This window comes from Phodopus roborovskii, unplaced genomic scaffold, assembly GCF_943737965.1.
Source record: "Phodopus roborovskii unplaced genomic scaffold, PHOROB, whole genome shotgun sequence".
Classification (NCBI taxonomy): Eukaryota; Metazoa; Chordata; class Mammalia; order Rodentia; family Cricetidae; genus Phodopus; species Phodopus roborovskii.
In genome coordinates this window covers 175,586-202,959 of record NW_026126119.1, presented here as the reverse complement: position 1 = coordinate 202,959, position 27,374 = coordinate 175,586, and the positions used below count along the sequence as shown (strand labels likewise).

At 34.7% G+C, this 27,374-nt stretch overlaps 1 protein-coding gene across 9 annotated transcripts in view; it reads left to right on the top strand.

Annotated features, from left to right (window-relative positions):
* Kdm6a (lysine demethylase 6A) overlaps positions 1-27,374 on the top strand; it is a 126,063-nt gene that overhangs the window by 35,680 nt on the left and 63,009 nt on the right. For 8 of the 9 annotated variants that reach the window (XM_051179506.1, XM_051179512.1, XM_051179508.1 and 5 more), the window contains exons 4-6: positions 7,358-7,407; positions 14,560-14,618; positions 23,732-23,852. In XM_051179506.1, the coding sequence (XP_051035463.1) occupies positions 7,358-7,407; positions 14,560-14,618; positions 23,732-23,852 (230 nt within the window). Of the gene's footprint in view, positions 1-7,357; positions 7,408-14,559; positions 14,619-23,731; positions 23,853-27,374 lie in introns of those variants that run through there. The other variant, XM_051179514.1, reaches the window with a different exon arrangement.

Below are 27,374 nucleotides of genomic sequence, written 5' to 3'. Positions count from 1 at the left end.
CTGTAAAGGCAAGTAATATATAGAGAGGAACACATGAACCTGAACCTTAAATAAAACTAGTTTATTTACTTAGACGCTTTTCATCAAGAAATAATTTCCTGAATATAGTAAGTAGTCAGTCCTCTGAGATGTACTTTTTTCAAGGAACTAAGCTGCCAAATTAGACCATTATTTGTGAAGGCGGTTAAAAAGCTGCCTGACCTCCCTCAGTACAAAAGGAAAATTCTACAGCAAAGGAAAACAGTTCTTACAACTAATAACATTTAAACTTTGAGTAATACTAAACATCTTTATGCAGTGGATGCATTTATTTGCAGTAAATGTGGGCAGAGTACTTAATGGAAATTTTAAGGAATAGAGTAAAGTATTGTTGATATTTCACATTGCTATTGTATCATGCCAATTTTGTGACAGGCCACACTCAACATTTTCCTAATGGAAGTTTAATTTTAGTCTCCAATAAATATTCACATTCAGTGAAATTCAAAATCAGACTTATTTTCCAGTGTAGCTCCATTATTTATAGTTGCAGATTATATAAACATAGTCAAGTTTTTAATCTTCTAGTATGTAAAAGGCAGAAAGAAGTAGTAGATGATTGCTCAGAGATTTTAGGACTGTTAAGTAATACTAGCTAGTACTGAGCTGCAGTTCAACGTAATACTTAAAATGTCCCCCCCCCCCCGGTTTTTGCATTTATTTATTTATTTGTGTGATGGTATCAGGGGCTCAGGTTGTCACATTTGGCAGATAAGTGCCTTTTTATCCACTGAGTTATCTCACTGGCCTGACATTTAATGTTTTAACATCAGTTGAAGCGCTTATTTAAAGGGGAACTATTATATAAAAAGTGTATAGAATGCTATGAAATCCATTTATAAAATGAAAAACTACACCTTTATGCACCGAGAGAGCACATTAGTTTGACATGGCGTAAAGAGGGACCTAGACTTGAACTGCTCACATATTGTGCTCTGTGGTACTTAGTGGGTTATCACTAAACCATGCTATCATTTAACTTTTATGTTTTATTTTAAATGTCATATTTAATTAAATAATTGGTTAATTTATTTTTGTGTTTGTGCACACACACACACACACACACACACACACACACACAAAATGATATGGCTTTGGAGGTGAAAAGACAATTTGCAGTTAGTTTTTTCCACCTACCATTTGGGCCGTAGAGTTGAACCTGGTTCATGAAGCCTGATAGCATGTACGTTTCTTTTACCTGCTGAGCAATTTTGCTAGCCTTTAACTTTTAGAACTCCATTCTTCAGTGTATTTAGCTATATTTTAAATTTATAAACCTTTTAGGTAGGGATTGGTGAGGTAGATAGCTCAGCATTTAAGAACATGTATTGTTTTTAGGGGATGAAAGCTTGAATCCCAGCACCCATATAAGATGACTCACAAGCACATGTAATTCTAGCTCTAGTTCTAGGGGTTCTAACACTTTTGGCCTCTTGGGCATGTGCTCTCATTTGCATATAACTACTCATCACACTCACACACGCATGCTCACACGCACGCTCACACACACACGTAGTTGGTTGCTTATGTTGAGGCAGGAGGATTACTGTGACTTTGAGTTCATTGTAGAGACTTCCAGACCAGACTGGGTTACAGACTTGAGATCTTGTCTTTTGACACAAATGAGTAAACAAACAAATAAAAGTTGGTCTCTCAAGATAACAAAGAATTGAGGGGCAGTTGAAAATTTTCGTTCTGTTTTGGAAGGTGGGATGTGGGCATGTAGTATCTACCGTGTGCTGACAGACTTATTGGTGGGAGCAATCAGTAAGGTAGGAGAAGAGGAGGATATTTAAAGATTTAAATACTCCCTTACCATTGTATAGATTAGATTAGTTGGCTGTTGCTAGTAGACAGTAGCTTAATTTTTAATAGGAAAGGGAGGAGAATGGGTATATCAGTATATTTCAAACTAGTAGCTTCTATAGTTCTTAATTATGCATATTTTTGAGTTCTTGGGAGTTTGAGAGTTTAAGGGCCACGTTTATTCTTTAAGTTTTTTTTAATATATATATATTTAATATATATATATATATATATGTTAGGGCTGGAGATATGGCTCAGTGTTTAAGAGAACTGGCTTGAGTTCTGTTCACAGCACATACAAGGCAGCTAACAAGTCTGTTTCAAGACATCTAATAACCTTCCTTTTTGAAGCTCCTACACACATAAATCTATAGCATATAAAATAAGTATTACAAAAGACAAAAGCAGTTTTTTTTTCCATGTCCATTCTTATCAATGTTTTTCTATATTTTATAGACTAAGCCAATGTTAGGTATATCCATGCATACTCAGACCACTACCACAAGTTGTCTTTCTCCTCAGGTTTACTACTTTCTTCGTAACTGGCACAAGATAAGGAAAGTGCTGACCTCAGCCAAATAGACATTTAATTTTAGGGAACATATTATAAAACATACTTTTTAAAAAATAAATTAACATGAACCATACAGTGAGCATGCAAATCTGTGAGTATAGTGCTCCAAGTACACATGTGTAGGGGACTTCTTTGTTAATCAGAGAATGATTTTCACTTATATACCTGGCTTTGTTACTACTTTTTAAAAGTTCCCTGACCTTAGGATATCTATGAGTTTGGTTTTAGAACAAACAACCAACAAAGCTGGGCAGTGAGTGGTGGCACATTCTTTTAACCTCAGTTCTAAGGAGTAAGAGGCCCTTGGATCACCTTGAGTTTGAGACTAGCCTGGTCTATAACGCTACTTCCAGGATACCCAGGGCTGTACAAAGAAACCCTGTCTCATCCCTGTCCCACCTCTCCCCAAGAAACAACAAAAAGTCTCATTTCTATACTTGTCATAGTAAATTATAGAACCTATCTTATGAACATTTTGGGCTGTGATTTTGCTGTATTTATCATTCTGGTGTCACCTGCTTCCTGTATTAAATGAATTCTTAAAAAATTTTGGTTAGTGATACAGTGTGGTTATCTTACTGCTGACATACATACATGCATGCATGCATACTTGTCATTTCAGATAAATTTTATGTAGAGTGAAAAGTAGCTTTGTAAGGACATTTTCTTAATCCTTTTGATTGGCAATATTTACAGAGAGTTTAAAAAGTATTTCTGTCATTTCATTGATATTTTGCTTCTAGGAATTTATCCTAAAACAATCAATGGATAGGAGATTCTAACAAAGTTGAGGCTAAATATACTTGACCTATTTCTATATATTAGATTTCCATGGAAGTGAGTGTAGCCTTTATTTAGCGCATAGTTGACTTTAGGATCAACACCTTTGGAAGCTGGAGGCTAGAACTAGTATTGCATTGTGGGAGAAATTAAGTTATAAGAGACTTGTGAAGGAATTTCAGAAAAGCACAATTTAGTTGGTGTATAATATTTGTTTTTCCTCCTTGCTTTAAGTAATTGACCTCTTTCCCTCCTTACCTCCTCTATCCCTTATCTGTCATATTGTGGCAAAATAGATCTGTAATGTTTTAGTTCTTAGTTAATATTTGGCACTTTGTAGAAATTTGCCTGAGCTTGCTTTCTTAGGTTAAATGACAGTACTTCATTATGAGATCTTCATAGTGTAAAACAAAAAAGGGTCTATTTTCTAATAATTGATAGTAAGTTTATGTAGCAGAAAAATCAGTTTTTGATGCATTTGCTTAGAGTCATTCTGAAGCATATTTGAAACAAGGATATTGAAATGAAAGATTTGTATCATTCTCCAGTTTTAAAAATACCTAGAAGTTTTTAAAAAATAAAGATTAGGAATAAGGAATGCTTTAAGAGATTTTACTAGAAAGACCCAGGTGCTACTGTATAGCCTTTTTATCACTGACTTATGTGGACTAAGAAACAAAATTTATTAGGACCTTAAAATAAAATGTGAAACCTAATGGAGGTAAAATGTAATTACTGAGAAACTATGTAATTGAATTGATAGATGGGGGAAATGGCTCATTTTTAATTGTACTTGCAATTTAGAGTATCAACTCTGACTTTAAATTTGAGGTTATTAATTCACCATGTTGTTGTATAGATGCTGTGTTTCTACCAACTAGTAGTAACAGTGTGCTTCTTGTAATGCAGTTTCATTTACTATGGATGAGTTCCTAATTCTGAAAGTGAATTTTATGTGGTCAAGAGTTGGGTATTATTAATTAGGTTATTGAAAAAACACTTCAGGCTACCATAGTTAAATGGAATCATAAAATAGCAGTCTTGGTGTTTTTATCCTAATTGTACAAAATTGTCATTCATTCATAGATTACCTTCTACAGTAAAGATATTCACATAATCAGAAAGTTAATAAATGGGTTGTGTTCTAGGCAGTTTCAAGGATCTGTCGCTTTGATTTGGTTCATCTGCTCTCTTCTGTGTGTTGGGGAAATAGCTCCTATTGTGGTGGTATTTTATGGTATCTATATCCTTGATCATATCCATCAGGAGGGAGAAAACCTTTCCCATGATTTTCATATATTAGTCAGTAGTGGTTGTACCATAGTTTATGGGCACATTTCTAGGCTAATATTATTGAGATTGTCAGGAGCAACACTGTTTGAAATGTGCTGAAAACAGATAATATGAAATGTCAGTCATGCCATTCACTACAGAAACATTTGTGGTTAGCCTATGTATAATTGTTATCCTGGGATTTCACTTTTCCTTTATCTTGGGTATTCTAAAGGCTCACTTCATTTATGTCTCTTGGTTTTCAATGGTTTGTATCCTCTTTGTTGGTATGTATTATATTTTTAGAGGAACATACTTGACAGTATTATCTTCAGTAAAGGTTCTGCTGTTACTTCTTTCTGAACTCTCCCTAATTCCCAAGTCCTTGGGATCTTTTTCAGAAGAATTCATACAAAATACTCCAAAGTATATTATAGAAAATAATAGCTTATTATTCTCAAGGGATGGGATTGGACAGTGGCCAAAGAGACCCCTGTAGAGTAGAGCATTGTCACTAGATAAGAATTCAGTAAGCTGGACAGTAGTGGCTCAACCTTTTAACCCCAGCACTCAGGAGGCAGAGAGGCAGGAGGATCTCCGTGGGTCTGAGGCCACCCTGGTCTATAATGTAAGTTCTGGGACAGCCAAACAAACAAACAAAAAAGGAGTTTGATGTGCCACCTATACAAGGTAGGACTTACTATTGTCAAAGTTTTAGTAACAGAAAAACTTCTTGAGGTATGTTTTCTTATCCAGGTGATTAACAGGCACATTTATACTAACTCCTAAGGAGGGCATGGTGTTATATCTTTGTACTTTAACAGAAAGCCTCTACTTAGGTAGTAATCTTACACTATTTTGGGCAGTTTACAATACCATGTTTCTACCCAGAGCCAGAGTTTTACTCCATATCCCATTCTTGTGACCATTAGTCCCAAGTCCTGTAGTTTGAGTTTCTGGTTTTACAGCTCCTGCTTATGGGGGAGTCCTCTCCTTAACAATCTTCAAGTCTGCTGATACCTAATGCTGAAAGTTAATTTTGGGTGAGTTGTATATATGAAAAATACCTTTATTCTCCAAATTAAGAATGTGGATATCTTAATTTTACTGTCAGAGAAAATTTTCTTTTTAGAAGTTTGAAAATATTTCATTGCCTTATTTTTAGATTTAAGATCTGTTGTAGGCCTTTTCAGTCTAGTAACTGATAGCATTCTTTGTGGTAATTTTCTGATATTGTAACAAAATAATGGCAAGAGTCCCAGCTCCTATTAAGGCTAGGCTAGGTCTTAATCCACCAGTTACCAAATGAATAATGGGGGAAAGTGGAGAGGTGATCTATTCATTGTAGCCACAGTGTGAAAAAGTTCAGTGGCCTTATAGGTCTGTCTTCTGTGTGCCGACATGAGGCTTAGGTTTAACTAGAGGGCAAGAGGTAGCATAGAGTTAAAAGTGGTCCTGTGCTTCTTTGTTTCAGCTTTGGTTGGATAAATTGTTAATACATTATCATTTCCTGAGGGGACCAATCTGATATCTACAACATGATTACTTCAGTTTCAGGGGGCTGCCTCACTTTCAAGGATAATTGCTTTTATTGGAGAAGTGGGCTAATCTGTCCTGGAATATTTTCATTTTTGAAGTCTAAGGTGACTGTAGGTTTTGGAAAACTACCTTATCCTTGACAGGAATGATTAGTTAGGTTAGGCAGATTCAAGTAGCAATCTGAGAAAAAGTAAAGGACATACATAAAAATGAGGGTGGAGATGTTTTAAAAATTTTAAATCTTTTCATCCTACAGTTAGTTTGTGGGCCCAAGTGAGATTCGATGCTTTTTTAGCAAGAGCAGGCTTTTCTAGTACCTGTTTCAGAATTATTGCTTGAATTTTATACTTTGCTTCTGTTCTTCATTTTTGGATTACTGTTACTGATACTGATATTCCAGCCCTCTGGTAAACGAGTTCTTTGTTTTCTTTCTTTCTTTCTTTCTTTCTTTCTTTCTTTCTTTCTTTCTTTCTTTTTTGTTTATTTAGTTTTTGTTTATTTTGATGGGGTTTCTTGAGCTTCCTAATCTTATCCTATTACATTATTATATAATAATTGTATTTTTGAAGTTTTATTTCTTTAGAGCATCCTGCTTGTTTGTTTATTTTTAAGAATTCTCTTCCTCTTATGAAAGCAGCATTTCTTCCACTATCATTTATTTTTCTTTTCTTGTAGGCCCCCCCCCCCTTTGCTTGGATTCTTTCTTTAGATAGCTGATAATTCTTAGCTCTCCATGTTGTTTTAAGGACTGCAAAGTTCCAGAACTAGAACCTCTAAGCATGTAGAAATGGCTTGTTGAAATCTGACCTGCATTTGCTTTCTTTGTTTGAGAATTTGTCCTTCTCTTTTGATCACATTGCCTATGAAACACCAAGGATTGTTCCTGGCATGGTAGTAATCTCGTGGAGTGGTCTGGATTTGAGTCTCTCTCTTCTAAGCATCCTGGTGACTGCAGGTTTAGAACAAAGCCTTTCTGGAGTTTAGAACAGGATGTGAAAGATAACAGTAAAATGCTTCAGTTATTTGTGCCTTGAAGAGGAGGGCGAGACGTGGAGTGGTTGGGTTTGAGAGATGGGTTACATATCACAAATTTTTTTTACAGATATTCCTGGAGTGACTAATATGCCTACCAGTACAGTTAAGTGGGGGTAACTCAAAGTAAAAGAGATAGACAAAATGAAGGCAAAGATATCAGGCTTTTATCCTGCTTCATTTATCTTGTGGATTCAAGCGAGAAATCAGTGCTTATCATCAGCAAGACAACTTTTAAATACTATAATAATGTTTCTTAAAACTTTACATTGATTTTAAAGATTGTGACTAATAATTTTTTTCTCCTTCTTTTAGCATTGTCTGCATACCAGAGGTACTACAGTTTACAGTCTGACTACTGGAAGGTTAGTGTACATTTTCATGCTTATTTCCTATTTGATTTGTTGGTAGATTATTGGTTGTTATTTTAAAAAAGTAGAGCTCTTTTTGTTTTTTGATTTTTCTTTTTCTTTTTTATTTGAAATTGTTACTTCTGCAAGAGATTAGAAAAGGGATTATTTGTCTTTTACTTTGTTATTGCTGATTTTTTTTTATTAATCAAAGATGACTGACTTCACATGAAATAAGTGAAAAATTGAATACAGCCAACCAACAGCTTTCACTTCTCAAATGTTTGGATTACTTGTTTGTGTGATGCTGAGCATTGAACGTAGTGCTTTGTACTTGTTAGATAAGCACTCTTCAACTGACCTACATTTTCACCTCTTTGTTCATATATTTGTTGTCCTTTTGTAATCTCTCCTTTTGAGTACCATGTTTAGATAGATACTTTTCTCACTTAATTGGATTGCATGAAATTTTGCTAAAAAGTTTGAAGTCCTATATATTCTTGATATTAGTCATTGGTCAAATGAATAAATAGTAGCAATTTTTTTTTCTTCGTTTTATATGTTGTTTTGTCATTCTCCCCATCCCCCCCCCCCCCCCCCCCCCCCCCCCACACACACACACAGGATTTCTCTGTGTAGCTTTGGCTGTTCTAGAAGTCACGCTGTAGACCAGGCTGCCCTCGAACTCAGAGATCCACCTGCCTCTACCTCCCCAGTGCTGGGACTATAAGATATGTGCCACCATAGCCTTGTTTTGTCATTCTTACTGATTGATACCTTTGCTAGGTAAAATCTTTTGTGTCTTTTCTGGACTTCATTTTCCTGTGTATTATCTTCAAAAATGATTGCCTATCCTAATGCCATTGTCTGTACTAGTGTTTTTCTGAATTTATTTTTCTAGCAGCTTCATAGTCTGAAATTTATGTCTTTTTAATTTTGAGTTGGTTTTTGCTCGGGACTAGAGGTAATTACTATGTTTTTGAAAGTTTATTAGTGTTATCGGGTTTAGCTGACTCTCTATCCCCTGTACTTTTTGAACTGTAAGTTAAAACTTCTTTGAAGCCTTTTTCAAGTTTAAATCTGTTGGCTTCTTCTTATGAGATCTGTTATTAGCTGGATGGTGGAGGTGCACATCCTTAAATCTAGCACTTAGGGAGCATTGGCAGGCGGAGCTCTGTGAGTTCAAGGCCAGCCTGGTCTACAGAGTTAGTTCCAGGATAGCCAGGACTGTTACACAGAAAACCCTCTCGAATTTCCCCCTCTCCCCGTGCAAAAAGAGAGATCTGTTTTTTGTCTTGTGCAACTTTACTATTTGTATGGAATTTCATTTTATTCATTCAGCTTTGTGCATCTGGACATTACAGTCTTCAGAACTAGAAGGTTTTGTTTTGGTGTGTGTGTGTGTGTGTGTGTGTGAGAGAGAGAGAGAGAGAGAGAGAGAGAGAGAGAGAGAGAGAGAGAGAGAGAGAGAGAGAGAGAGAGAGAGACCTACCAAATATCACCTAGCTTCCATTTTATCTTTTCTTTATACAGCAGGCTTTTTAGATTTATAATAAACTTGCCTATTCTTAAGTTCATTTGCTCTCAATCTGCAAATCACAGTAAAATGAAAGTATTCTGGTATTAAGCTTATTGGTACTTGGCTGTGGTCTGTAAAGCTTGTATTGTCTTAAAATGTGAATATGTTCAAGACTACCATGCCCATTTATGATCAGTTTTTTTTCTTTCTACAAGTTAGTGCTTGTTATTAGGTAGCAATTATCTTTCCCTTTTTCAGCGTGGGTCTAAGAGTTGAAGCCTTGCATATTGTCATTAATTGACAGTAGACAGATTCAGAAGAAAAGAGATGATGATGGTGGTTTACGGCCTTGATAAAAAGTTTTGTTGCACTTTGTTGGATTATAAGATCAGATTTAGTTTAATAATAAATACCTACCCCCACTCTGTACATGTATAACCTTTTCTTGTGTGATGTTTTCCAGGAATACTATTTTTATTCATCTCAGATAGGGAGGGCAACCACAGACTAAACACACAATGCCATCCAGGTCCACTGTGGTTTAATTGGGAGTCCTTATAGGAACCTGAGTGTGATGGGTTACTTCAGGAGCATGGGTAACATAGGGCAACTTTCCGCAGCAACCGTTACTATTTATGCTTTTATGTTGATGGGCACGTGAATCCCTGGTACCCAGCTTGTCTGTGCAAAAAATCTTGAAGCCTAGAAATTCCTTAGAAGTGGAGGAAGAGAAGAGAGAACTGCTAATTGCTCAGAATTTTTCAGTTTAAAGTCATTTTCATGCAACGCTGGCCTATGGTTAATCCCCTCAGCCCTCTTGACTTTGACTCACAAAAAGAGAAACTACAGCTTTTCTAGAAAGTGTTGCTACTTCTTTCTTATCACAGACTTAATGTTTTAAAACACACTCATGTATAATTGTAAATTGAGGTCTTTTGTGTGAGAGAACATGTGTCGTCCCCTCTCCCCTCCCCACCTCCTCACACTAGACTGACCCCAAACTCACAGAGATCCTGCTTCTGCCTCCCAAGTGTTGAGATTAAAGTTTTGCACCACTACCGCCTGCCAGAAAACATGTAACATTTGTGCTTCTGAGCATGACTTACTTTTGCTTAACACAATGATTTCCAGTTCTGTCTATTTTCCTGCAAATGTCATGACTTCATTTTTCTTTACTGCAGAATAAACTAACATTGTATACATGAATATTTTTATTATCCATTCATCTGTTGGTGGGCATCTAGGCTGATTCCATCTCTTGGTTAATATGAATAGTACAGGAATAAACAATGGTTCTCAACCTCTGGATCATGACTCCTTTGGGGTCTCATAGTGGTTGCATATCAGATATCCTGAATATCATATATTTATATTACGATCCACGGCAATAGCAAAATTACAGTTATGAAGTAGCAATAAAGATCATTTTATGGTTGGAGTCACCACAACATGAGAAATTATATTAAAGGGTCAATATTAGGAAGGTTGAGAACCACTGTTCTATGGTATGTTGTAAGAGTTCTTTGGATATATATCCAGGAGTGGTATAGCTAGGTTACTGTATGGCAGTTCTATATTTAGATTGTGGTTTTGAGAGACTTCCCTGCTGGTTTCCTAATGACTTTAGGCATTAGCACTTTCACCAGCAGTGAATAAAGAATTTTCTTTACATACATCCTCACCAGCATTTGTTGTTGTTACTTGTTTTCTTGATGATACAAACTGTTCTTGGAGTGAAATGGAACCTCAAAAGCAGTTTTAACTTTTATTTGCCTGATGGCTGAAGGTATTGAACAAGTATTTATTTTATTTTTTCAGTTTACTAATCTAGTATTGATTGAGTGGTTTACCTTTTTGTGATTAATTTTTAGCTTTTCACACATTTTAGGTATTAATGCTCTGATGTGCCCTTCATGTACATCACCACCCCCAAATTCTATAAGCTGTCTCTTTAATAATAGATTCCTTTGTTGTGAAGAGACTTTTTAATTTATTTAATTCCATTTGTCAGTAGGGGGAGATTATTTTCTGTGCCATTTAGTCTCAGAAAGACTTTGCCAATACCTGTACCTCAGGGAATTTGCTTAACCCCACCCCCACCCCCGGAAATTAACCTCTTAGAAAAAAGATTTATTTATTATGTATACCATGTTCTGCAGGCCCGAAGATGGTACCAGAACCATTACAGGTAGTTGTGAGCTATTATGTGGTTGCTGAACTCAGGACCTTTAGAAGATCAGTCATTGCTCTTAACCACTGAGCCATCTCAGCTAGGAAATTGTTTAAGCCTTTTAGTTTTTGGATGTCACTACCTTTATTCAGGTCATTCTTTTGAATAAGATTAATATTTCTCAGTAGAGATGTCAGTAGTACTTTTTTGAGGTAATGTATTAATGTTTTATGAGGGAATATATGACTGTAGAAATATGAGCTAAGTGTCCTTGGCTGAGATATTGTTTTTTCCTTCCTTCACTGTTATTCTAAAGCACTCAAGTACTGTACTTCCTATTTTCCTAATACTGATTAAGTTTCATTAACTCTTTATGTTCACATCTTGGCGTCTACTAGGGTCTTAGGACCTTCAGAGGTGAAAGATTGGGGAGGGTCACAAAATTTCTTCTGGCACATACTGTTTGTCAAGTTCCTTCAGCTTATTTAGTATGCCAATATGTCATATTTTGGGGGTAGTAATATTCCTAACTGTGTTATTGCTATCAGCTGTGACTTACAGGTAGTCACCAAATGTTTGAATTGTTTTGTTCACTGTTACTGAAAAATGAAGCTTAGCTCTTAGTTAATAGACAGGGGTAATGTTTTGTACTAATACTGGGTCACACATGGGAACTAAGCACAGTTTTAAATAATGGTTGATTAGATTAGTGAATCTTTGGGCATCTGCTATATTAGAGCATACTGTGCTATGTTAAGACAGGGAATACTCATATTTAGTTAGCACTCTTTGTTTTGTTTTTTTGGGATAAGGTCTTAAGGTGTATTACTGCATCTGGTTTGAAACATGCTACATAGACCAGGCTGGCCTTAACTTTGACAGTGATCATCTTGGCCTCCACATTCCACATGCTGACATCAACATGTGTCATCATGCCTGGCTCACATTACTGTCTTATGTTACTTTTGTTTGATGAAGTTCAATTATTACACAAATAATACAAACACAGAAAAATAGTTAAAAATGAGCTCTGGAGCCTGGCTTAGTCAATCCCGGTATCTGATGCTTTCTATTTATCCATCTCCTTGAGCATTTGCTTTTCTCTGAGCCTTATTTATTTCTTTCTATTTTACAAATGAAACAATCTGTCTGCCTTATGAGGTTGTTAGTCTTATACAATAGAAAATATTATCATTCTGGACAACACTAAGTTCTTGTTAAGCAGTGGTATCATTGTGCTAAGGAGAAATTTAGAGGTTAGAGATATTACCTCTAATTTGATGTAGGTCAAGCAGCAAAGCTTCATTCACAGAGAAAATGGTATTTAAATGGATCTTTATATTATACAATTAAATGGATTTATAGTGTGGCAAGGATGGGAAGAAGTTTCCTAAAAGAGAAAGATGAAGTATAAACAAAGTAAAGATAATAGGAGAATATAAGATTGTTTTGGAAGTAGAAACTCTCTCAACTTGTTGAGGTTTAGTGTTCCCTTCTTTCAAGTCTTGACTTTATATAGATAATGCATTTTGTGACTTTTTTTTTTTTTTTTTTGAGAATTGAAGAAATAAATTTTATTTTAGTTTTATACAACTTCTTCAGTATTGTTCAGATTCTTTCAGAGGATGAAACAGGATATAAATGATTTTGATTAAAAACAATTAAAGAACATTAAGTATCAGTTTTCAAAAAGGATGTTGAGCCCTTCTTAACTCTTCAATTATGTGTATCCCTTAGTCACATATAATGTTCTCATTTAGAAAATTGGGGGTAATGAGGATATAATGAAAGTAAATTACTACATTATTAGATTTTACAATGTAGTTAAATGTTTTTCAATGTTTTTAGAAGGCACATAGACTTCAAAGGAAATGCACAATGTGGTCCAAGCAAAATTTTTTTTTTTAAAAAAACATGTGCAGAAGAAAATGATCTACCTGTTTACATTTGGGGCTTTAAACTTAAGCACCCATTCTTTTTGTCAAGTTAGTGTTGTTTAACTGTTGTAGGGCTTTGTGCCCTGGTTCCCCTACACTTAGGGCAAGTTGATTCTGAGGAATGTTCCACACTATTTCCCAGAGATCTCCAGCAAGATTGAGTCCCAGTTACCAACAACCTTAATTAACTCCATAATGCATCCTATATTGGCCTTCTTTTTTTCCTTACCTCTTTACTTTCTGACAGGTCTTCAACTAGGTTAACTCAACAAATAAACTACTAACTAGTACTAAAACCTTTAGGCTTCAACATAAATTAAAAAGAAACAATTTCATAATAGTTTCAATTCTTTTGAGATTTGCTTTTATTTTACGTGTTGTTGTTTTGCCTGCATGTATGTCTCAGTACCATGCCCAAGGAGACCAGAAAAGGGGATTGATTTTATGTCTTTGAACTGTATGTATTGTATCTCTTTGAACTGTATGTAGTTATAGATGGCTGTGAGCTGCTATGTGATGCTGGGAATTGAACCAAGGTCCTCTTCAAAGAGCATGTGTTCTTATAGAGAGCCATCTCTTCAGCCCATAATTTAAAATTTTTTAATGCTTAAAGTAGAGAAATTCATAACAATTTAAAGGAAATTTCGAGGAATGAACAGTTTGAGAGCTTGGCTTCTAGAAAAGAGTTGTATCATTTTTGGCATAGCATATATGTATACTCAAAATGAGTATGGTCAAATGTGGTATATACATCCAGTACATGGGAAACTGAGGGAAGAATATTGCTTCTAATTCAAGGTTGGCCTGCCTGGCTGTGTAGTGAGTACCAGATCAGCCAGGCCCATAACAACTCTATTATCTCCACTAAGCTAAAACAACAATAACAACAAAAATCATAAAAACTCCAAACAACAAAAAAGGTAAAAGTAATTAGCTATTTGGATGTGAGAGATGAAATGGGTAAGAATAAGTGTTAATTCCTGTTTTTTTTTTTTTTTTTTTAAGCACAAAAAGAATCATTGGTTAAACACATAAATGTAATTCTTCACTAGGTATTGCTTTGATACGCAATTCTTTTACTAATGGTAAAATTTGTCGTAGATGTATATTGTGAATTTCTGTTGAATTTTAGCTTTTCCCTCTTGGTGATGGTGAACATAAGATTAAAGGTTTTGGGACTGGGACAGGGCATAGAAAGCATACATACATGTGGTAATAGGAAAAATAGGATAGCACAATCCAAACATTTTCTTTCTTTAGACCAATATATATTTATTTAAATTTGGTGATTGAATTCTGCTAGTTCTCCACCCCCCCCCCCCCCCGAACAAATTTGATTAAATAGAAACCAGAGTATTTCTCCAAGTTCATTGGATTCTATGTCATCTGCTTACTCATTTTGTCATTTTTGTGTTTGTTACACAGGATATGAATTTTAAGAACTTAAAACATTGTTAATGCCATATTTTATATGCGGTATAATATACATTACATATAAATGTTTTCCATAAAAAATGCTTTCGTTTTTCCTTCCTTTATAGAATGCTGCATTTTTATACGGTCTTGGTTTGGTCTACTTCCATTACAATGCATTTCAATGGTAAGTTGACATACCATACAAACAATTAACTCCAGTTGTTTCCAACAAACAGCTTGTATTTATTTATATTTTTTGGTTTGTTTGTGTTAAATATAAAATATGTTACTGTCAGTAAACCTTTTTTTTCTGTTTTTTAGTAATTTCCTGAGGTAATTAGATTGTTCCTGTGGAAGTATTGACCCACCATAGATTATTTTGAAATATTTGTGTTTCTAAAGACTATGGCATAAGAGCCTAGTCAAAGAGGATACTTTTTGGAATTTCTTCATTATTTATTGTTGACTGGTGACCTCTAGATTATTTGAACTGGAAAGTGAATATGATTAAACTCAAATCTCATGATCTGTGGGAGAAATGTTCATGTTGGCTAGTATCTTTATTTTTTAACTTTTTTTGACTTCTATAAAGTTGGCCACACTTAGCATACTCCAACTTTTAGTAACTGAGTACCAGATTAAAAATCTATTATCTTCTCTCTTTTAACATGAGTTATGATAGTAGCACCCAAGTTTTAGTGGACTGTCAAATGTGGGACCCTGCTACCTTGACCTTCATTCTATCATTCCTTTTTTTGTTTACCAGATAAGCTAGTAGTATACTCTAATGGAAAGAAGATAGAATTTGAGTAGGGAGACTCATACTCTAACTTCAAAAACAATCAAATTACTGTATAATCATTATGCTTTTAGAAAAATTTGAAGGTCACATAAGAATGGCATGTTTTCTAAACTATAAAGCCCTGTGTGTGTATTTTTAATTTGAAGTGTATCTGATTTTTGTTCTACTTTCTTCTGTGTGCTAGAGTTTTGAAGCTAAGTGGTAAGGTTAAAGTCCTTAGGAAGGGGATTGATTGCAACTCTGTCATATACTTGATGTGCATACTGAATATTAGAACTTTTACATGCATTGACAATAATTTCTTTCATCTCTCTTAAAAAAAAAAAGGAAACATGATGGCATTTACTTCTTCTCTCTTAGCCTTTTTTTGTTGTTGACTTTTGATCATATAAGTTAGGGTATACCTTTGTATTCTAATATAGAGTATTTTAAGCACCCAGAAGATGCTTTGCTTTGTCAATTTTGCAAAGCTATGATTATCTTTATAAAACTTCCTTTAAAAACATTTATTTTTAATTATTTGAAATTAATTATACCATTTCCCTCTAGCCCCTCCCATGCATGCAGCCCCTTAAAAAGAATAAGGGGGCGGGGGAACCCAACTCAGTGAAGTGACTTACTAAATAGTCTTGGCTAGCCCAGAAATTTACTAACTAGACAGTGAAACTCAAGGTCATATTATCTCTTCCTTCCCCATGCTGGGATTAGAGGCATATATCACCATACCTGGCTTGATTTTTTTTTTTTTTTTTTTTTTTTTTTTAAACTACTTCTTCCTTAACAGCAATCTTAAGTTATACTTCTCTCTTAGTTGCTTTTTTATTGCTGTGATAAGATAGCACAACCCAGGAAATTTATAGAAGAGTTTATTGGGGTCTTAAAGTTTTAAAGGGTTAGAGTCTGTGACTATCTTGGTAGAGACAGTGGCAGCAAGCAGGAAGGCATGGTACTAGAGCAATTAGTGGGAGCTTACATACTGATCCACAAGTGGGTGGCAGACCTTTGGTGCCTCAAAGGCAGGTAGTAGTGCACCCACCCCTATGCAAGGCCTTGCCTCCTAACCATTATCAAACAGTTCCACCAACTGAGGACCAAACATTGATTATAGAAGCTTTTCTCATTTGAATGAACAACCACTACTTTAATGTTCATTGCATCATATTTGAAACAAAGATTTTAAGTCTTGTAATTTTTTTTTTTTAAAAGATCCTACCCATGGAATAAAATTTCAAATTTTTAAAACTAGGGAAGTAGTCTTAGAGGTGATTTGTGCTTTTCTTCTTTATTTTGTAGGTGAGGGAAAGATGATGTGTATATTAAACTTGGTATTATATAATTGTTTAGTTGGTAACAGGAGCAAGGTTTTATACAGATTCTCTGTTATACAGTATCTGTAAGCTTTAAGATTAGTGGGTGTGACTAATTATTCAGTCCTGCCTGGCCTGGTCTAGAGCTTACAGATATCTGCCATTGTCATTGTCCCTCTGCCTCTGCCCCATTGGAGATTAAAGGCATGCATCCCCTCCTCTCCCTTTCCCCCTTCTCAAATATCACTGTGTAATGCAGGCTGTCTTTAAACTCACAGCAATTATCTTGCCTCAGCTTCTGGTGACATCATAGATGCAGACCATCACATAGCATAGGCAGCATTTTTTTAGTTATTTGTAGTGTTTCTGTTGGGCACATTGGTAAATCTATATGTCCCATTGGAAATAATGTAAGTGGGAGGAAAAAAAAATAGGCAAGGAACTCTACAGATTAAGAATGAGTATTTTTTTTTTTTTGTCTCAGACCAACCAGCTTTCACATACATATGTTTAACTTGAGAGTTTACCTCTATATTGAAGGTAAGAACAAAATTAGTAGTGAAGCTCAGTTGCTATTTAATAAGTTTGTGACCAAGTTATTTTTTTTTTTGAATCCTCATCTATATATGATTTCTACATTATTCACTTGACTTCAGAAATGAAACTGACTTATAAAGGGATAATGAAGTATTTATTAAATAAGTGCCCTCTGTTGAGTGTGCCTCCCCCACCCCCCATGAAGCAGTCCTGGCTGGAATTCACTCTCTAGACTAGGCTGGCCTGGAACTCAAGTTACCCACCTGCCTCTGCTTCCAGAGTGCTGGGATTAAAGATGTGTGCCATCACTGCGTGCCTTTGTTGATCTATTCTTGGTCACCACCATTATTATGTTTTAAATTTCAGTGAAATAATATACATCTTAACCCTTTGTTCATAAATTTTCCCTGGTGATGTGTTTGTTTGTTGCAAAATTAGAAAGCACACAATAGTGCTGAGCTTCAGAGTACAGACTGGAATGGTAGTAATTTATTTACTTAGATTAAAATTATTTTATACACATTTGATGATAAATATTGACTGCCAGTAGGAACTTTTAGTTGAACACTGAATTCTTTGAAATTTGTTTAGAAGTGTTAGAAAAGTTTTTTTCTCTTCCTTTAATTGTCTATACAGAGAGATGTCTTAGAGTATTGAATTTTTTGTACAGGTAGAAAACGTTTGTATTTGGTAATGATGCCTGTTGCATTTGATAAGACAAAGTATCTTGTAATGTGTCTAACCAACATGTATGTTTAGGTTGGTGATGTTCACTTAATATATTACTAGGAGCAACTTTGTTGACTACATTTTTACTGTTAACCTGTTTCTTAACAGATTATGCTGTTCATTTTTTTTTTTTTTTTTTTTGGGAGTTGAATTGGGGGGGGTCTCTGCTTCATACATTCGTTAGCTTTTCTAGTTTTAGTGACAGCTTCTTATGTAGAGGAGCCCATAGCAAATACCCAATATGTTAAAGCAAATGTTAGATCCTAATTTGAATTCTGATTATTGTGCTCTATTATTATTAGTACTCAGAAATCTAGGTGCTTAAGCTAAGATGCACACAATGAAGAAGAAAGATATGGAAACACAAGATAAAATGTGCAGTAGAGAACTAGTAATTGGTCTTTTAAAGTGGTTCCTTTATTTGTACATGCATGTGTGCATGAAAGTGGTCAATTGCTAGGGTTACTTTGAAATAAAGATGCCTTTATAGGAAACATATCATCAAGTGAGAGTATAAAGAGAAAACGGAAATTTACGCAGGCAGAAAAAGATGAGCAAAATTAACTATTTTGAAAGTTTTATTCAAGGAATAGTAACTGTTCAGTATAGATTATAGCTATATCATTAAATGTATATCTCTCTAAAAGCTCTTAACAGCTATCTCTGACTTGTTTTGTTAGTATCCTTTCCATTGATCAATAGCAGCATAATCTTACTGTGGTAAATGTAAAATACATAGTTTTGTGCTACACGCATAGATTTGGAACTTAGGTTCTCAAATGTAATTGACAGCTATAATAGGATACCAAAAGGAGAATAAGGTGAACATGAGCTTTAAAGAACACATGTTAACACATTGTTAGTATAGCTTTTTAGGATTCATTTCTATAGTTCTCAGTCCAATATGTTCTTAAGGGTGAAGGAATTTCTGCTCTCCTGTATGGCCATTTCACTGAGTGTAGTAAGGAGAGGAAAAAAGAAAAGAAAAAGAAAAAAAAAAAAAAGGTGTGGTGGTGGTTTTAGTAATGGTTTCAAAGCTTTCTGATATGACGGAATAGCAAAAAAGAAATAAACCTAATGCAGTTTTGATACCATTTATCCCAAGGCTTATCTGGCATGGAGTTGGATAAAAATCTCACATTTAATGGTTATTGAGCTATTATAGTATATTTGGGGTGCAGAGCACCTAGAAAATTTAATTAAGGCAGTTCTGACAATCTTCAGTTTACTAGTGACACAAAGATTACCAGAGGGAATTTGTAAAGTGTTTTGATTAGTTAAACTTCAGAGGAATTAGGGTTAAATATTTGAAGTTCAGGAGGAGAAAATGTGCCCTACTTATTGTGGTGGTGATTGAAGATTTTCTAAAGAGGGCTAGAGAGGAGGGAGCGATTCACTAGCAAATGTCAGCACATGCACCTGCAATGTGCTCTTTCTAACTAAGCCCCACATTTCCTGCCTCTTCTAATTCAACCTCAAATGATCCTTGTAGCCCAGTTCTTGCCCAAGTTTATATTTTGTGCTAGTCATACAACATTACCATTTCCTAAAGAGACTAGAAACATTGTTTTTTAAAAACCAGGGTAATTTGTTCATGCTATTTGCTGTTTGATCTGTTTTCTCTTTCCTTTCCATCCTTGATAATCCTTCTCACCTGTCTCATGTTTATTTCATCAAATTTTTCTAATTTTCTTTTTAAAAAAAGCCTGTAAATTTCTGAATGTGTATGTTTGGGAGTACTTAACTTACATACTATAAATATGTATTTTACTGCTAATTTAGAGCCAGACTATTCTTTAATTTGTACGAAATATTTATGTAATTTGTTCATTGACCATCAGTTTTTGAGGAAATACTCTGAACACAGCATTATTAGCACTAGAGACCTCAAGTTTTGATATTTGTCTTTACAAATATGTCAAAATATGGTAGGAATGTTTTTGTTATTTGCTATAGATCTAAATGAACCAACCTCCCTCCCTCCCTATTCTTTTTCTAGAAATCTGTTTAAAAAGTAACCATTATTTTAAAGTATATTTAGCACGAGTATTTTTGTGGAATATAGTGCTATTGAGGATTTAGGTTTGTATAGTTTTATTTTAAACTTATGATTAAATGAAACAATTCTTTAACCTGAACGATCAATGGAAATAATCTGGTGACATAAATACTTGTTTCTAGACTATTAAAAATTAGCAGTTCTTGGCACAGTGATAAGTTTCTCATCATCTCCCCCCAACCCCCAGTGGAATATGTGCTTTGCCTGTTTGAAAATGGAAGTTTCTAAGCATTGCATTATCAAAGTATTTCTTAGAGCTTTTTAGTAGCCACTTACCATTCTTTAAAATTCTGTCAGGATAAAATATTTAGTAGTGATATTTGTTGCTTAGTTTGTGCCACAGAGACCATATTCTGGCTCCATCTATTTTTGGAGAGATAGGAATATAGTAAGATAATAACCAAAAATTGAATGTAGTCTTAGTGGTCCCCCCCCCCCCTTTTTTTTTTTTTGTCTATTTTCTGAGGATGTGGAATGTTAAAGTGTCACATGAGAAAAGCCAGCAAAGTTTAGGCAGAAAACCAAACTTAGATATGTGAATAAATGTATTGTCTGTTAGGTGAGGAGTCTGGATCAGTAAAGATTTCGTAGATAAGAGTTTTTCTATTGGTTGTATTCAAGTGATGGCATCAGTTAACATCTGTTAAGTTGATAATGTTGTTCTTGTTGATGACGATATAGAGAAGAAAAGAATGACTGAACACGCTTAGAAAAATCGACAATACACCATAGGTAGAAAACAAAATGATTTGATTATAGATTGGACCTAATTACTACTAGTTTTAACACTAAGCAAAAAATAGTTAATACTGAATTTGCATGGTGAGTCTTGATGATAATAGTGGGGTTAGAAGGAAACTAAAGTACGAAAATATTATAGGTCAGGAGAAAGTATTATAAAGAAGTAGTGAAGACAACAGTACCAGTAAAGAAAATTTTGAGATAAGCCATTTCACAGCTAAGGAAAACAGCAACAGCCAGCCAAGATTGGAGCTGACTGGCAACTACCCACAGATGTTAAATGTAACACAAAGGTATGATTATTTACTTATTAGTGTTATAGTTACTAGGCGATTGTAAGACCTACCTATTTGAAAAAATAAATGTAAGACAAAACACACGCACACAAACACAAATTTTTAAGGAATTGTTATCAATATTCTACTGAGTTGTTTTTAGTGTTTCTGAATCTAGGCTGATTGCCTACTCAGGGATTATGCTAAAACAAGACCATGTTTGTCCACACCCAAAAACACTACATTTAGGGGAAGAACTAGAATTTTAATTGAGACAGAACAGGAAATATTTTTGTTGTTATAGATAGATGTCATGCAATCTTTTACCTTTTATTTTTCCTCCTAATAAACTTGTTTTGTCTTTCCTAACTTCTTTTCTGTCTTTCTACTTTTCTTTCATGTCTGTGCCTCAGACCTGCCTGGAATTTTTATTGGCACATGTGGACATTGCTTAGCAGTTTTTCTGATTCATCTCAAGGACATTGTGAAGAATTAGTCATGATTTTTATATTATTTGAGACAGGGTCTCATGTATACCAGGCTGGCCTTAAGCTCACTGGCTAGGTAGCCAGGGATGACCTTTAATTTCTAATCCTCCTGCCTCCATTTCCTCTATGCTGAGATTGTCAACCTGTCAGCACCTCTGGTTTGTTTAGTGCTGAGGATAGAACGTAGGCCATTACTCTTTCAGCTCAGCTACATCTTTATTTCATTGTTTTTCTTAGTACAAGTACACCTTAAATGGTTTAAATATATGCACTGCTATTGTTAAAAAAAACATTAATATAATCATCACTTGGGTAAAGAAGCAAAACATTACCACCATCCTAGAAGCTTCTGAACCCTTTCTGTATACTGTATGTGTTATAATTGGTATCATTTCTTGGTAAGTATTCTTTTCTTGGCCTGCTACTCTTCCACTGAGCTCTTAGTCCCTCATTGTTAACCTTCTTGATGCTTCTACCCACAGACATGTACTGTTTTCTCTCATTATGCTAGCATTGATCGACATATTTTGAATAAGAATTTAAATCCCCCCCCCCCCCCCCGCTCTTTTCTGTCAGCCCCCTTCCCCAGGTGGTTTTGTTTGTTTGTTTTTGTTTTGGGCAACAGGGTTTCTCTATATTGTTTTGTAATCTGTCCTGGAACTAGCTGACCAGGCTGGTCTCAAACTCACAGAGTGTCTGCCTCTGCCTCCTGAGTGCTGGGACTAAAGGCGTGTGCCACCAACACCTCCTGACCCCTCTCTTATAACGTTTCCTACCCACTTATTAAAAATCATCTAACAGCTGAATACCTATTTCAGGAAGAGAGTCAAGTACCACCATAAAGAGGTATAAAGGTGTGATGCCATACCTATGCTCCTCCTGCCAAAAACTGCCTGATAGAAGTCTTTAACATTATATATTAATATGCATATAAGTTTTTTTTTAAATACTAGAGAAGGTGTGATTCATCAGAATAAAGTTGCTAAAGACACATGAAGTATTTTATGCTTTAATATTTTTGTGCAAAAGGTTAACTTTTATTTTGGAAAACTCTTAAGATTCAAAATAGCCACCTTAATGCCTGCAGGACTAGTGCTAACTTTTAAAAAGCTTTGCAAAACATAGATGATACTGGTAGAATATATGATTTAGTAAAAGTTTTAAATCAATAGGATTTAAATACTACTCAATATAACTCAGTAGGTGTTTTTTTTTGTTCTTTTACTGTTGCCTTTTATATAATTATATGAACATTTGTGACATATATTTAAGATAGAGTCTCAGTAGCCCAAGCTAACCCCAAACTCGTTATCTTTCTTGTTCTCTACCTTCTGAGTACTAGATATACAGCTGTGAATCACCACACTGGGCTTATGAGGTGCTAAGGGTCAAATTTAGGGCTTCAGTCATAATAAGTAAGCACTCTACCATCTGAACTGCATCCTCATTCTACTAGATTTATAACTTTTAAAATTAAAAGCATTTTGTCATTGTTTACTCATTTTGAGGAAATGGTAATTAACATGATCAAGTTAAGCAATGACAAACAGAAGTCCATTTAGTAAGAACATCTCTTTCCTGAATTCTGCTTGAAACCCTCCCCTGGTTTTTTTTTTTTTTTTTTTTTTTTTTTTTGCTTTTTGTTTCTTTTTGTTTTTTGCTTTTTGTTTTTAACGAAATTGTACAATGTGGGTTTTAGGGAAAGAAACTGATAGATCAAGGAAAGTTAACTAGAATACAAACTTGCAAGTGAAGGTTAGCATTTCCATGGAGCTTTCAAGTAAGGATGATCTTTTCTATAAATAGTGTGGAAGTTCTTAGATATTACTATAGAAATGAAAACTTGACTCCTCAATAATACAGTATAAAAGTAAAATACAAATGAGTTGCACACTAAAATAGAAAGTAAACCACAAAGTTTTAAAAAGACTTATTTTATATAATAGACTAGAAATAGGATTAATTCCTAAACTTTCCCCTCTTTAAAATCAAACCTTCTTATGTACTCTTTGCTAACACTCCCAAGATGTTCCAGAAGCAGTGAATCTAGTTATTTACGTAGAATTTTATTAAACCATGAAATACTGTTTGCTTGAATAATTTGTAGTTAAATTTAATTTTCCTCTCTTATGGAATTGGACCATATACATTTAATTATAAAAGGCTTAGGTATCTCTTTTCAGTTTTTAATAACACTTATTCACATTATATTTATAAATCTGACATTTAAATTTACATTATTTTTTTAAAATCTGACATTTAAGAATAGCTTTGCATAAAACAAGTTTTACTGTACTACCAAGCAGAAATGCATGCACGTGTTAAAAAGTTAAGATATCTTATGTCTATATTCTTTCAGGGCAATTAAAGCATTTCAGGAGGTGCTTTATGTTGATCCCAGCTTTTGTCGAGCCAAGGAAATTCATTTACGACTTGGGCTTATGTTCAAAGTGAACACAGACTATGAGTCTAGTTTAAAGGTAGGTTGTTGGGTTTTTTTTTTTTTTTTTCAAGGTACAATGTTCTATTTCTCTGTTGTTTAATATTAGAGCATTGAGAAATGTTGAAACTGATATTGGCACTTTCAAAGAAAATTTATTTAGATGAAGGAACTGCTTATCAACTATGAACTGGAAAAAAAATTGGGTTTCAGAATACAATGTATTTTGATACTGAGAGCTGCTTGGTAACTAATTATTCCATAATTAAACTTTCATTTTAAGTTTTGTTAAAGTCTGTCAGGAAAGGATATTGGGGCACCTGAAATTCCCTGAAGAAGTGATTGTCCACTATAATGGTCACAGACAGCTACTTAATGTTTTATCTGTGACCTGGCAATCAACCATTTTGTCTACTTCAGCCAGGAAGACATGTCTTGTCTTGTACTGAAATATTAGAGTATTTTCATGGCATTTAGACTACTTGCTTGTAAGTATAAATATTGTTGGGGAAAGATAATATGTTGTTGGTTGAGTATCTTCCTACCAGTGGACATTCAATATCTCTCCCAATTTTCATTTTACATTGAATCCCTTCTGCCTTCTTTGACATCATAACTAAGACTTTCATGAAAACAACACTTCCATACATGACAAAATTTTTTTAATTTGGAAATGTTACAAGTTCTAGGGAGAAGCTTAAGGTTTTATGAACTTAATGACTATAATGGTTGCTGAATTTTGTTTTATACTGGTCATGATTCTAAAGGTTGGGGGAAGGGTAAGAAGGGGAAAAAATGACTTTACTTTTGGCTATAATTTGAACTCACTAGTACGGAACTGCCAAGAGGTAGAGGTGTTTTGTTTTTGTTTTTAAACTAAGTTTTCTAATTGTTCCAGATTTTTAAAGTAGAAAACTATGCAAATACTGTTTTTTTTTCTCCAACCATTCATACTTTTATAAGGAAAGATGCTGATGAGGGTTACTCATTCAAAAACATTAAGATTATAAAAAATTTAGACTTCAATAGTTGAAGGTAAGTGCAGTAGAGGAATAATAGGTCCCGGAATACCTTTAAGTAGTATGGAGAATAGAATAACCTGAATTTACAGTTTTCCTTAGCTTAGTGAAAAAATTTTTTTTAAACATTTATTAAGTATACAGTGTTGTGCCTGCATATATGTCTGCAGGCCAAAAGAGGGCACCAGATCTCATTACAGATGGTTATGAGCCACCATGTGATTGCTGGGAATTGAACTCAGGACCTTTGGAAGAGCACGCAGTACCACCAAGCCATCTCTCCAGCCCTAGTGAAATATTTTTTAAAAATATGCTGTGCAATATCATTTGAAGTGGAAAATAAATTTAGATATATCACTTTATATACTTTAAAAAGTTTCTTCTGGAGTCTGGGCTTTTGTGGCTCATGCCTTTAATGTTAGCAGAGGCAGAGGCAGAGGCAGGTGAATCTTTGTGAGTTCGAGGCCAGCCTGGTCTACAGAGCTAGTTCCAGACAGGCTTCAAAACTACAGAGAAACTATCACGAATCCCCCCCCCCCAAAAAAAAAAGTTCCTTCTGTCTGGCTAGTTAGTTTTCATTAGCTATTAAAGACTCTTAACTATGTTTTATTACACAAAATAAACTTACTTGAGCACTTCACAGTAGTATTAAAATATTCCTCTTAGGTTACAGAGGGGTTGCTAGCAGTTTAACAATCTTTATTCCAGGTATGCACTGGGGGTGGTAATTATGTGTGTTCCAAGTTATATTCCATAACTATTTCCGAATGTTAATAGAACAATAACTTTAGTAAGTTATATGGATAAAAATCTGTTTTCAAGAAAGCAACAAAATTAAATGTTCCCTTAAATCAGGAGGTATAGTGTTCCAAAGCTAACTAGAAGCATTCCTGTTTCACTTATACTCATCTAAAATATTCCTGTATAGTTTTTCAGGGCCAAAGGCTAATGAATCTTGATCATGTTTATCTTAATAAAAATATTCTAAATAAGGGCAGCCTCTTTATATATTTTTAGTCATTTGTTTAAAATAATAGATAGTATCCAAATATTTATTAAATTTCTACAAACATGGGTGATTTTAAGAGCTCTTGAAATTTTTTTTTCCCACACTGCCAAGGCTTTAATTTGATTTTTCCCCCTTGCATTGATACTCATTTTGTACAGCCTTCTCTCTAAATTATGCATTTATTGTATATTATATGAAAAGTTTTAGATCTCAGCATTTTTGGTTCAAGAGCAGCTATTTTAGTATACTATTGTAAGTGCTTAGCATTCAGTGAGTAGAGGTAGAAATTAGAAGGAGGAGGATGTATTTACTCCCCCCTTACATTGCCTCCATTTTTTCATTTATTTTTTTGGCAGGGCTGCTATTTCACTTCCATCTAGATAAGAAGAGAATCCTCTGATGACTCTTCTACCACATCAGTTTTTTTTTTTTGTAGCACAGTTTGTTGGAAGAGATGCTTTTTAGGCTACCACATTAGAAGGCAAAAAGATCTTTCATTGAGCCTTGTATCATGAAAAATAACTGACCCAGAGACAGATATTGGGGTTCAACCTGGGAGCAGGGAAGCAAAGCAGCCAGCCACTAGCTCTCACCTCTACCTCAGGCTGAAAGGGCTGATCCACCCATGAGCGCTTTTCACATAGCCTCAGACTGCTGCCTCTCCTCAGCTTGGCTGGAGAATCCCTCAGTGTGACTGGTCGGAGAATCAATGCCTGATACTGAGACCTTGCTCCTGTGTTGTACCTCTCATGAGTTCTGGGATTAAAGGGGTGAGCTATAATTCTTTTAGACTGATTGACTTTTGTATAGATCTGAGTGGCCTCCAACTCACAGAGTTCTTACTACCTCTTAAACCTGAGTCCTAGGATTAAAGGTGTGTACCACCACATCCCAGGTTTTGGCTACTGAAAGTAAAGGCATGTACCTGCCTTCTATGTCTTGTGGCTGACTTTGTTTCTGAATCCTCATAAATAATATATCACTGTAGAGCCTGGTGAGTTGAGTTAGTTCAAGAATATCCACATGGTAGAAAGAGAACAGATTCCTGCAGGTTGTCTTCAGACCTCCAACATGTATGCATACATAAATACAAATAAATTAATTAAGCAGCTCATCTGTGAGGTCAAACCTTCAGGATTAGTTCAGTAAATTCACCCAAAGTTTCATCAAAGATGATTCCCTTTAGTTCTATTTTAACTTTTTTTTTTTTAAACTGTATATAGTGGTGTATGTGCCTAGTAGTGCTGTCATCTATGAGTAATGCTCAGTAGGTAGTGATCATTCATTCATTCATTCATTCATTCATTCATTCGAACGATTCTAACTTCATGTTAATCTTTTCAGAAGTATTTTACCTTTCATCTTATTAGCTAGAAATAAAATGCATGGCCATTCCTAATTGTTTATCAAAGGAGATATCATTTTTAGAAGTTATCCTCAGTCTTTGAGCAGGTTCAATCACTAAATATACTTACTATTCCTACATGATGGAGAAATGAGATGAATAAAAAATATTTTAGTAGTGAGGGTATTG